This window comes from Melanostigma gelatinosum (genome assembly GCF_949748355.1).
Source record: "Melanostigma gelatinosum genome assembly, chromosome: 15".
NCBI lineage: Eukaryota > Metazoa > Chordata > Actinopteri > Perciformes > Zoarcidae > Melanostigma > Melanostigma gelatinosum.
The window spans coordinates 23,686,305-23,699,380 of record NC_136648.1 but is presented as its reverse complement, the minus strand read 5'-3'; the positions used below and the strand labels follow the sequence as shown (position 1 = coordinate 23,699,380).

The 13,076-nt window shown below is 44.1% G+C and overlaps 1 protein-coding gene across 11 annotated transcripts in view; it reads left to right on the top strand.

Annotated features, from left to right (window-relative positions):
• Nucleotides 1-13,076, top strand: part of depdc5 (DEP domain containing 5, GATOR1 subcomplex subunit) — a 41,541-nt gene that overhangs the window by 22,459 nt on the left and 6,006 nt on the right. For 4 of the 11 annotated variants that reach the window (XM_079285496.1, XM_079285494.1, XM_079285498.1 and 1 more), the window contains 6 exons: nt 24-136; nt 383-463; nt 2,008-2,140; nt 10,160-10,259; nt 11,117-11,371; nt 12,732-12,901. In XM_079285496.1, coding sequence (XP_079141622.1) covers nt 24-136; nt 383-463; nt 2,008-2,140; nt 10,160-10,259; nt 11,117-11,371; nt 12,732-12,901 — 852 coding nt within the window. Of the gene's footprint in view, nt 1-23; nt 137-382; nt 464-2,007; nt 2,141-10,159; nt 10,260-11,116; nt 12,636-12,731; nt 12,902-13,076 lie in introns of those variants that run through there. The other 7 variants (XM_079285495.1, XM_079285497.1, XR_013772663.1 and 4 more) reach the window with 7 other exon arrangements.

Sequence of the window (13,076 nt, the reverse complement as noted above, 5' to 3'; positions counted from 1 at the left end):
GTGAAGTACTTTTTACTGTGCAGTTGCCTGCTGAAGCCAGCGAGGTTGCAGATAAAGGAGTCCAGCCAGCAGTGACAGCTGTAGCAGCACAGCCTGCAGGAGAGACTGCCGCCAGCAGCAGCACCTCAGACACCAGGTGGCCTTTTAGTTCTTCTACTGCTGGGACAGCTGTGAAAAAATGCTAATATAAAGGATTACAGGACACTTTAAACATGCACACCACAGCAAAGCTAAATAGTATCTTACATTTGTATTATAAAGTTTTACTCTTTTAAAATGTACTGTTAAATGCTCTGAAACTGAGAACCAATGAGAATGTCTGATAATAACTTGATGATGAATCTGCCTGAACAGTAACCTGACTGGTGATATCTGTCCATAGTGGGCAGTCTGCAGCGGGAGCCCTTTCTCTGTCTTCTTCCTCAACACTCATGGAGATCCTGGAGGCCATCAAACATCCCACGTAAGAGTCGTCATTGTGTGCGTTTGGGTCTCTGTATGTTTGAGTTACAGTGGCTCACAAATCATTTACACATCCACTCAGACATTCTGGCTTTTGCTGATTTGACACAGTTTGAACCAGTTGACCCATCAGAATCTAGATAAATGCTAGATATCATATTTTACACACATTACTGGGTACAGTCCATAGTTCAAAAACACAAATATTGACAATTTGTATAATTTATGATTATTATAATTTTTTTTTGTTTTGTGTGGCTCATGGTGGGTCCATGCCCCATGGCCCTCTATTGACCAGCTGCCACTGCATCTGGTCATCCACAAAATGACTCAAATATCAAAACATGATCAATACTAAAGCAGCAACCCAGTCATTACTTGAAACTGAAACATGTCCTGTTCATCTTCAAAAGAAGTTGGTTTTCAAAATTGTGAGAATTCCGTCTCTTCTTGGGCTGAAGACTAGTCCTGCGATGCTAAATAGCCTTTCACAGGCCGCTGAGGCAGGTAGAGGTGTGTTCAGCGTCACAGACAGCTTGCACACAGCTGGGAAGGATTTCACTAATGCTAACGCTAATGCTAATGCTGCGCTCTCGCGGCTCCTGTCAATCCTATGGTGTGGTGGCTAGCTAACGTTAAGTTAGCCAACTAGTGCTGCAATGATTATAGCTAAGATGACTCAAATCAACAAAATCTCACAACTGTCAACACTTCCTCAGCTCACTAACTCGCTAGCGATCCACTGGTGTTGGTCTTCGTCACCACCGTCGTTTGTTGCGGGAGTAGCAGGTGCTTCCATTTCTGCTTCCATCATGAAATCGGTCATCGTAGAGTGGAATGCTACTCATGTAGTCACCCGCTAGCTATAGCATGTAGCATCATGGGCATCAATCAAAACACTGCGGCTTTGAGAGCACTTGTTTGAAATGTATCGGAGTAAAAGTATCAGTTTTCTTTGCAAAATGTCGTAAAGTAAAAGTCAACAGAAATATAAATAGTAAAGTAAAGTACAGATATCCAGAAAAAACGACTTAAGTACAGTAACGAAGTATTTCTACTTCGTTACTGTACACCACTGGTCCTCAGTAGCAGTCAACAAATTCTTTAGTAGCAAAAGACATTTCCAGAAATCTGCAAGTCTAAAAACAGGCCTTTCATAGTCTGCTGCAGGGCACAATTTGACCTTTGTTGTGGGTCAAAAACTGACATCCTTTGAAAACTTTTGGCTTATTTTACAACAGATTAATTCCATACCGGTAATGTTGGGACCCACTAAACGTTTGGCACAATACGAGATGAATAAATGCCTGTTTTGTTTTTTTAATCTTCTCCTCTATCTTGACTGTCAGGGAGCCGGAAAGGACAGTGAGATTCAACTCTTCTGAAGGCACTTTTCTAGTTACATATGTATTAAAAATGCACACCTCAGGTTTTCCGAATCAGAGTAGAATTGAAAAACGGGGTCTTGGCTTTGGTTGAACAAAGTTATATCCTCTGCATTTGTATGAGATAGATTATAGTTATCTATGCCCTCTGGTATCACAGGACAGGTGTACAGCTGCTGCCGGAGCAGAAAGGCCTTCCACTCAACTGCTTTATTAGCGCAGAGGTCGTTCATTGGCTGGTCAACAATGTGGAGGGCGTGGCCACACAGGGGATGGCTGTGGATATCATGCAGGTAAGAGTTGTATGTCCCAACTTTCCATTGAAGTTGAAGAAAGGTGTCATGTGAACAAGGAAAGATGTGAGCAAGATTCCATAATGAGTTTAAGGATTTATTACAACTTATGCTAACATGCAATAACATTGTACTCACTGGCTTAGTTGGTGGAATGCAGCAACATCACTGAAAAGAAGTGCAACAGGACAGACAGGTTTTAAACAATCCTCCAGGTTAGCGTTTTTGGAAGAGAAAACGAAGGCAAACAGTTAGATCCTTTGTGGTTGCCAGGCAACCAGCAGTGACAGGAAGTCACTATTCCTGTCTTGGAACTGTTCCCACTCCGAACGCCAACTTGTTTTTACAGTTTGGTTTGTGTTTGGATTAAAGAAACAAGACGACATGTGTTCTTCAGAGACAGCTGTGGTGCTCAGAGAATCCAGAATGCTACTTTTATCAACTCAAAATGTCCCATGCCGTTAGGATGTTCTTTGGCCTGCTGAAAATAATGGAAACACATTCCAATCATTTGTTAAAGTTGAAGGATACACACAGTGCCTTAAGGTGAATAACTTGTTTGGTAAACAGGAAAACTCCACAGGGCTTTTTTTTCCTACTTTCATGCATCTGCTGAGCTGTGTTTGGTTTGTGTAGAAAATGCTGGATGAAGGTGTGGTGGCTGTTAGAATAGTATTTTTACCTCATAACAAAGGGGAGGCCGGAGCCAGCCATGTGGCCGGCTTTGTGCCGTCGACACACACGCTGCGATAATAACGCTACCAAAACTGGTTTACAATTATAAGGAATTTAATTCCACTGATGTAAGCACGATTACAGTTATACATTGGAGTGTACACTCCTATGACATATTAAAACAATAAAACCCCATTTGCAAAAAACTCTACTCAGCTCCTCAGATATAAAAAAACACGTCTGTTCTCTGCGAGCATCCAGGTGAGAGAGAAAAAGGCTTCAAAATAAACCTCCCACATTTGTTCGAAACACCTCCTCCTCCGTTTATCCCGATTCCTATTGGCTATCCTCCAGGAGTGTATTCTACTGTCTGGCTCTGAGTTCATCATCACATTCAATGACTGTCAGTTACGTTTTAAACCCTTCTATAATAATCCTTCAAAATAAAAGTTATACTTCTGCACTTGGCAGAAGTTTCATGCTTATGTTTATCTTAATTATGCATTCTCAAAACCCTTATGATTATGACTAACTATGAATTATTAATTATGAATTATTAAACACTTTTATTATATCTACTAACTACAGTTTTTTACTCAAATTTCTTACAATTCCCCCCTAACTCACAGTTCACTGTGAGTTAGCTACTCGAATGTAGTTAGTTTTTCAAATGTCCCTGGAGACCTCCCCCCTACTCAATCCAGGGAGAGGCTTCCTATCTATCTAAACAGAGGCAAACAATTCATGCACACAGATATCATTTCAAGTATTTCTGTTCAGTTCGTTTCAAAATTGAGTCCGTAGAAGGAAGACGAAAAAGGAAAATTTAATCCGTAAAAAAGGGAAAAATTGAGTCCGTAAAAGGAAGACAAAAAGGAAAATTTAAAAAGGGAAAGATAGAATCCGTAACAAAGGAAAAGATCGACTGCGTTGAAAATCACTGCCTTCCATGTCTTGGGGCTGGCAGGATCAGGATACAGCCTGTAGGCTAGAGAACACATACTGAGAAGCCTTGACTGTTCTTTTACACCTGTCAAAATTACATTTCTTAATCTTTACACCCTAAAATCCCATTATAATCCATTAAACAAAGATAAAATCTCAAATTACTCATCCAGAACAATCAGTCTATTTCCCAAATTTCCAATATCTCACCGGATGTGTTAGAAGTCCATCTGGGCCTCTATCAGGTCCTTCTGGATCTCCGAGAGGATGGTCAGGAACCGCTCGTGAAGTCCCTCTGGTGGCCTCATCTAGACTGTGGCCATCAGAAGCTCCAATTCGTCCTCATCCTCGTCACATAACTGGTTGCCTGGACTGGTGTCTGGCTCATCGGTGAAACAATAAACCCCTGTAGAGGTCCACGGATGCACGGGAACCCCCATCCACAGACAACTAGGCGGTCTATGATGACAGCACACAGAATAATTACGATTGCCAAAAATGTATGTTTTCACTGGCTAAGCATACTTCCCAACCAGTCGGTGAACGGATTCGTGACACCAGAGTTGTCTGCTAGCTCTTGGCTGAGTGCTGTCAGTCCCTCCAGAGCCCTGGTCACCGATCCATCAGGAGCTGTGTTATTTGGAATGAAAGTACAGCACGCAGGCCCTAACCTCTGGCACACGCCACTTTTCTCTGCTAAATCATATCTAATGCCATTCTGTTCTGCAAGGTCATTAAACTAGTCTTCGCCAGCTGTGCATGCAGTCCTGATATGGCGTCACTGGTGAAGTTTACTAAACGCTGTTGGTTATAGTAAATGTAGTTGATCCAATCGACATTTTTATTAATCATCACCCTCTGAGAGAAAACAGATTCTAAATCTGCTGCTATTTGATTTCTGGCTTGAAAGTCATTAGACACCCCCCTTGGCAGTCTTATGACATCTTATGTACACTTGGTCATCAAAGGCCCCCTTCGGGCCACCGGCATCTCTTTTGGATCTTCTGTTAGCATGTGGGCGTGGAGGGATGAGTTCTCCATAAGTTGCATCAGTGACAGGCAAGATATAGAATGACAATATAAGTTGCACCAACGCACCTGTCCAATCTTTAGGCAGGATTGGATGTATGGTTCTTCCTCCACACCATCACCATAAATCAGCTCCAGGTGCTGTCTGTCTTAACACACTGTTATATAGATAGTCGCTAGCGTTGTGACTGTTGCTACAATTTGCTTCAATAATACTGCCTACATTGGGCCCCATAGCTGTATCTGAGGCTATACAATCAAATGGACCCTCTGAAACCTTGAACAGAGGTGGGGTATTATATTCTACAGGTGGGTAATGCCAGTGTAGCCTCTGACAAGTGTGTTGGAGGGGCAAAGTGTCATCAGTAAACAGAGTTAAAATACAACTAATTCAGGACTTAGGAGTCTGAATCTTGAAGGAACTGGTGTTGCTAGGGGTCTAGATCCTAAACACACAATACAATCTGTACTACTGGCTTGAAGCCGTATATTGTACCCACCATAAATTCCCATCTGCCATTCCGGGTTCCACCCCTTACCTCATTCTCTGCGTCAGTCGTATGTCGAACCTGGTCTTTTTACAGGCTTAACAATAATCCTAATGAGCCCTTGTGGGGCAGGACTATCAGTAGCCTTTCCCTGTATTACGTAAAGTCCTCAGTCAGTCAATTTAGGTAAGTCTTAAGGATTACATCTACCCACCCCCTTTGTACACATCACAGGCATAATATGATAACAGCTTCCCATACTTATGTGTGGCAGGCCCACACTCGTCAGTTATGATGCACAAGGTTTTGGACATCCACCCGTAGATGTGTTCATACCTGGGACCGGAAACGACTTCACAGAAGTCGAACTGGACCGTTGATGTTGTACCTTCTTTGAACGTAAGAGTGAGAGTTACATTTTCATAGGTGAGTGTCGTCAGATAAGCCTCTCTACGTGGTCTAAGATCGGTTTGATTAGCTACTGAGGCTAAATGTCGAATCCTGATGTAGTCATGCATGTGATCTGGTTCCTGTCTGTGGTTAATTCCACATACTAAGAGGGAAGCTACTGAAATCAGGAAGAAAGTAATTACAGACTTCCATAACCTACTGAAGCTAGAGTCTCCCAATGGAAGGCCTCGCTTAAACTGTGGGGGAAACGTCATTGTCAGTACTGTCTAAACCCTCTTTTGAGGTGTCTTTAACTTCAAATTTTCCTGTCTGATGTTCACTCCTGTCTCTGCGAGTGTCACACTCGTTACCTTCGCTGCTGCACAGTGAGTGAGGTGGTGTCAAGTAGCTCCAGGTTTACCTTTCACCTTTACTGCATGTGAGGTTGTCAATACTACCTCCCATGGACCGGTCCACCTTGGTTCACTCCACCTGCGCTCATGGACTCTTATCCACACCAGACTGCCTGGTGACACATCAGCCTGCTTCCTTTCGTCAGCTGCTGCTTCTGCGTTTGTCACCTGAGAAAACAACACTCGGCTCATGTTAGTTAGAGCTCCCGTATATTTCTCAATTTCTAGAGTTAGCAAGTCTAGTTGTGGTTTATCATGACGTCATTAAATCTCAAAAATTGTGAGTCGCACCTTTACTGAAAACTATTCTAAATGTGGATCTACAGAAAATGTTTGACACCTTACCATATCTCCCCTTCACCTCGATATCTCTGCTGTAAGGGATCACATGGCAACCATCTATGTATCTTGGCTATACCCTGAACCTCCCCATGGTCCTGGTGACAGCATGGGCATCTGTTGATGTCTCATGGGAGGAGGTCCAGCTGGACCTGGTCGTAGGTGCTGCTGATGTTGTGGTGGGAACGGAGCATGTTGTGGTGCTGCATTGATCTGTCTTCCTCTTCCCATTTGCCTTGGGCAGTCTCGGGCCCAATGGCCCCATCTCCCACATACGTAGCACTCACCAAACCTGTCAGGGTTTTCTCTGTTTCCTGGTTGGCCATATCCGCCTGCTCTTTTATGAGGGCAATCCCTCACCCAATGACCTTCTCTCCCACATACGTAGCACACTCCTTTACTTACAAGACCCCCACGCCCCCCTTTATCGTTACCTCTCCCTCTGTTGGATGCACCACTTCTGCATCGTGGTGGGGGCTGATTGTACACCACCGTGGGGGCTGGTACTGCTGGATTTTGTTGCTGCTGGGCTTCTGCTGCTATCATCTGTTTCTTGGCCTGAACTTTTCTATTTAATTCTCTGTCGACCTCTGCTACTTGCAGTTTCAGCAGTCGCCGCTGCATTCTCTTTATATCCTCGTCTTCTTTACTTTCTGCTCGTCTTTCCTCTATCTGCTGTTGCAAATCTTTTCTAATGCGTTCTACTTCTGTTACTTCACATTTTAGTCTTCTTACCAGTGCTCCTACTTCCTTACTCTGCTTCTTTAATGTAAACATTATGCAGCCTAGGAGTATTCAAATGTGTGTATTAAATGTGCACGCTTGTCATCACATGAATCAAAGTCAACTCACCCTCTGTGCTGTATGGCGTGTGGCCGTTGACTCCAAAACTGGGATCCGCTGCTCCACTTCCCAGATCTGGACCCACTCAGCCACGCACCTTGACTAAAACAAACACAGAACTGCCAAAAGTTCAGCAGTAAATGTTAGCATACGTCTGTAGTGTAAGAGAGGTCAACGATCTCTCAAATATGTTGCGCCGTCTGTGTCAAAATTGATTCTTAGGAACTGTGTAAATTAGTAAATGTACCAAAATTAGTCAATACTGGATATGTGAAGGAATCTCAAATCCAAAATTGAAGCTAGAATTCCGAAATCAAACTCAACATCTAAATCAGAATCACAATCACAATCCAGTTCCAAATCAGAATTTGAAAGGTTTAAAATTGGAAGTAAAATGAAATTAAAAAACAATGAATAATTAATCAATTAAATATTAAATTCAACTTTAAAAATCAATAACTGTGTTCAAAGATATTCAATCAGAAATACCAATGTAAGTCAAACTGTTGAACTGCACTTACACTCTGGTCTGCACAATACTGAGTCACAATTAAGTTCAAGAATTGAAGAAACACAACTGAAACCATTAATCTTTGTTAAAATGCTGAACTAAAACCAAAGTCAACGACTAAAGTTATAATGCTTAATTAAAACTAAGGTCAGGATATGAGCTCACAGCTCTTAGACAATGAATCTCTGAAAATTCAGATTCTAAACACTTCTTTACGGTTACCTGCAGTTAGTCCTTCTTCTGTTTAATTGTTTTTAAATCTCCTTTTCTTTTGCCTTATGTTCTGATGCTTTTAATGGTTTTATGTGAAGCACTTTGAAATGTGCTATATAAATAAACTTGCCTTGCCGTCTGCGCCGAACCGGAAGTTGTTCTGCGCCAAACCGGAAGTTGTCATGAAACCGGCTTTTTTACAGATATGCTATCCGCAATGCTAACGAAAAAACGGAGCTTCTGATAAAGCGTACGCACACACAAGTATCACCAAAATCCCACACTTTAATTCCACTCATACGCCTTCTGTCTCCTCTCTCAATCCAGCCGTTATTTTATTTTATAAGCACTTATTTTACATACAGGGTCCCGCAACGCCGGAGCTACACGTAGCTAGCGTTAGCTCCTCACAGCGCGGTCATGCAATATCAATCATTTTAAACGTATTTCCACGCTGCTAAAACACAGACTAGTCACACGTATTATTGGACTTATTTAGTCATCATTTTAAACGTATTTCCACGCTGCTAAAACACAGACTAGTCACACGTATTATCGGACTTATCGTCCGGTTTTTTTCCTTAAACCCTCTGGTTTAACCAGACCCTACGATCGTCGTATATAACCCTTCACCCAGTGTGTTCTCACAATCGCATCGCCAACACGGCAACCACGCACATGACAAGACACAATTGTTACCGGACTTATTTATCTTTTACCCACCCGAACGTCCTTTAATATCTTGCATTCAAAAGCCTCCCAGCACCCCGCGGCAATCTTACCTTTTGCAGACTCGATTCCCGGCAGCAGTGCCTGGTTGCTTCCAAAGCTACCGAAGCTGTCCTGGCTCACCAGCTCCTTCTTGTCAGTGTATTTATTCCATTTTGAACCACACCATCCAAAACTCAAACTCTAGGTAAGGCCGGCGAGGTAATCCGCGGACATCGGGCTCTTACCTATACCGAGCAGTGTTGGTCCGCCACTCCCAAAGAACACGCAGTTCGGCCTATCAGGGCTGCCGCCCATCAACGCTTATCGATTCAGCGCTCCCAGTCCTCGCAGTTTACCAAACGCTCTGAATCTCAGTATTCACTGAACTAGTCCCCTCTCTTCAGACTGCAAATCGTACTTACCTCAGTGGAACAACATGGCCTCCCTCGTCGGAACGTACCCACCGGCAACGCAGCGCTAGCCGTTAGCAGCGCTTAGCCAAGCAGAGATTCCCCTAAGATCTAGTAGCTAACTCACAGATTTCATGAAACGGCTCTGCCGACCGATATTGTGGGCCCAGGATTGTCTGCTTGACTAACGTCGCCGTCAGCACACACAGCGAGGCCGGCAAGACTGTCCCATCTGGGGTTCGCCAAATTTGTTAGAATAGTATTTTTACCTCATAACAAAGGGGAGGCCGGAGCCAGCCATGTGGCCGGCTTTGTGCCGTCGACACACACGCTGCGATAATAACGCTACCAAAACTGGTTTACAATTATAAGGAATTTAATTCCACTGATGTAAGCACGATTACAGTTATACATTGGAGTGTACACTCCTATGACATATTAAAACAATAAAACCCCATTTGCAAAAAACTCTACTCAGCTCCTCAGATATAAAAAACACGTCTGTTCTCTGCGAGCATCCAGGTGAGAGAGAAAAAGGCTTCAAAATAAACCTCCCACATTTGTTCGAAACACCTCCTCCTCCGTTTATCCCGATTCCTATTGGCTATCCTCCAGGAGTGTATTCTACTGTCTGGCTCTGAGTTCATCATCACATTCAATGACTGTCAGTTACGTTTTAAACCCTTCTATAATAATCCTTCAAAATAAAAGTTATACTTCTGCACTTGGCAGAAGTTTCATGCTTATGTTTATCTTAATTATGCATTCTCAAAACCCTTATGATTATGACTAACTATGAATTATTAATTATGAATTATTAAACACTTTTATTATATCTACTAACTACAGTTTTTTACTCAAATTTTGTCCCATGCCGTTAGGATGTTCTTTGGCCTGCTGAAAATAATGGAAACACATTCCAATCATTTGTTAAAGTTGAAGGATACACACAGTGCCTTAAGGTGAATAACTTGTTTGGTAAACAGGAAAACTCCACAGGGCTTTTTTTTCCTACTTTCATGCATCTGCTGAGCTGTGTTTGGTTTGTGTAGAAAATGCTGGATGAAGGTGTGGTGGCCCACGCTTCTGGAGATGGAATGCGCACCTTCGTCTACGGATTCTACTTCTACAGGATCGTGGGAGAGAAGGATGGTACACATGCTCGTACTTGTATATATTGTGGCAACCCAGGGGTCTTGGAGGCAAGATTCACACCAAAAGAATTCGGGGAAACGGTGGGGAGCTTAAACTGAAGAATCCTCCGGTCAGGGCCTTTAGCCTTCTCTCAAGGTGGTGGGGTTCCACTATCCAGTGACAGAGGGTCCCCAGTGGTAAAGGAGATTTGTTTGGTTTGCCTGCACCGGTGGTCTTCTCTCCAGCCTCTTGGCGTTGCTACTCTACTGTGAAGAATCCAAAGGTCAACGAGTGTGACCCATAGACTGTAGGTGTAACCGGCCAAAAGCCATGAACCAACCTCCACAATGCCGCGGAGGAATTGTGATTATCTGTCAAAATCTGTGAATATCCTGTAAACAATTAGATTTGGCTGGCAAAATATATACTATATAAATATATATGCCTCCTGTTTCTAAAACATCTAAAAACAAAATGGCCTTCCTTGTATACAATTTGCAGTCATATAAATAGGCCTTTTATCTGTGAACTTGAACTTGTCACGTGATCGTGCGTGCCATTACAAACATTCAGAGGTGCACGTGTGCACTGGCCCTGATTACGTCATTTCCTGGCACGCGCTGGATTCACTACGCTTTAGTCTGAGCTTAAACCTCAAACCTGTTCAAACTGCTGCTGCTTTGATGCTGGGTGAACAGATTACCTGATGGGTTGCTGGTGTGACCAATCCCATGTGCTCAGTGCGCCCCTATATGATCTCCCCCAACCTGAGCTTGGGGATCGGCCTCTTGTGTTGGATTGGCTTTCCCCTGGTTTGCCACAACATCTATAATTTATACGATGCAAACCATCGTGTGTTGTGACATTCTTGGCAGTCCTCTCTTCTGCAGGCCCGAGCTCCCAGCTTCCCTCCACGGCAGCTGGAGGCTGGTCTGCTGCAGCCCTGGAGGACTTTGCTCTGTTCCAGAGGAAGTGGTTCGAGGTGGCCTTTGTGCTGGAGGAGTGGCGACCCTGCGACCTCCCTGCCTTCCTCCTGCCCTGGCTGCCCAGCCGGCCGGCCTCCTACGCAAGTAGGCACAGCTCCTTCAGCCGCAGCTTTGGAGGACGCAGCCAGGCCGCCGCACTGCTAGGTACACCCAGCCCACACCTGATCCAGTCCAATGCAGATCACAAGTCTGTACTTCAGAGAGTTGTCTGGGTCCAGTTTTTACATCACACAAAGCACAGAGGGTGCATTTGTTCAGATAGACCTGACTGTTTGTATAGATTACTGTTCTATACAAACAGATTATTACAGAAACTGATTATTAATGCACACATTACACAGTTGGCCCGGCCCAATATCCACCCCTCACCTGATCCAGGAACGAGCTAAGCATGCTCAAATGAGCCCTCGATCTTCCATACAACATTCATCCACATCGACCTGCGCTTCTCTGTTTTTGGTTGCGAATGTTACGTAGTGAAAATGCAAAATTACTGGATTCAGTTTTTACATTTTAAATAGGCTGTCTCAAATGTTTCTCATCAGCTGGACATGTTAGCCTTTACACTTGAGTTACAATTAATTAGATACAATGTAAAATGGCTATGACAAAATTAGCCAGTAAATATAATGAGGCTTTTGGCAGACTACCTCCAACAAATTCATCATTTTCCAACTCACACGGTGGGATTCCTACTATCACCACAGAACTGCTTCTGTGACTTCATATAACATTTCATGACATCATATTTGTCACCGTCCATCACCCACGTCATCTCCTTGTGGTGGGACAGAGATACTGGACCCAGCTCTCCTGAGGGTGGGCCGTAGATCTGCATTGTGTTCTCCAGCGTGTAGCGCATGACGAGAGTCTCCTACCTCGAGCTGTCCACATCCCTGATCGGTGTGATCCCCGCCCCTTCCAATCAGTGCACGCAGCGTGCAGTGCATGCATTAGTGTGTAGCTGATCCAGGAGCAGTAATTGGTTGGTGTGGTGTTTGAGTACATGCTGTGGTTCAGTAGTGCTGTGGTGTGCAATGTCCTCAGCTGTCGCGCTCAGAAACACCGTTGCAGCGCGGCGCGTTGGAACGGTGTTTCTTCTTCGGCTCCATTCTTGCTTCATGCGACTGCTCAAAGCTTCATTTGTCACTTTTGACCTCGGCATATTTGGAAATGCTTGCGTTCTTTAAAGCAACAACTTTGCAAGATGAATGCTTTCCAATTTGTGATCTGACCACTGGTGTCCTGGAATAATGTGATGCTGAAGTTGTTCACTGGCTGCATTCATAGCTTATTTGTTCTAATTGCTCTTTATTAAACCTGGGATAATGCAGACATTCATGCTGTTTCAACTTGATGTAGTCCTCGCTCACCACCTGCTCTCACTCCTCCTCCTGCCTGCCCATCATGCCACCCATCTCTCCTTCTTGTGCTTCCTTTGCCTCCTGTCTTCCTGTCTCTCCACCTGTCTCCCTCTCTCTCCCTCCCTCTGTCTGTCCCCCAGCTGCTACGGTCCCGGAGCAGAAGACGGTCACTCTGGATGTGGACGTTAACAACCGCAGTGACCGAAGCGAATGGTGCAGCTGTTATTACCACGGAAACTTCTCACTCAACTCTGCCTTTGAGATCAAGCTGCACTGGATGGCCGTCACGGCTGCAGTGCTTTTTGAGATGGTATCTAGATGTCTTTGTCTTTTTCTTTTGGTTAATTGTCAGGGGGTGAAATTCTTCACATGTCAAGAGACTGTAGCGTGAACGGGTCCTGCTCTCGCACCTAACACGCCGGTAACTCCGTTAGTACTCCGACCAACCTTCGTGGGTTTTAGTGTCCCACAGAGGTGTCAGAACA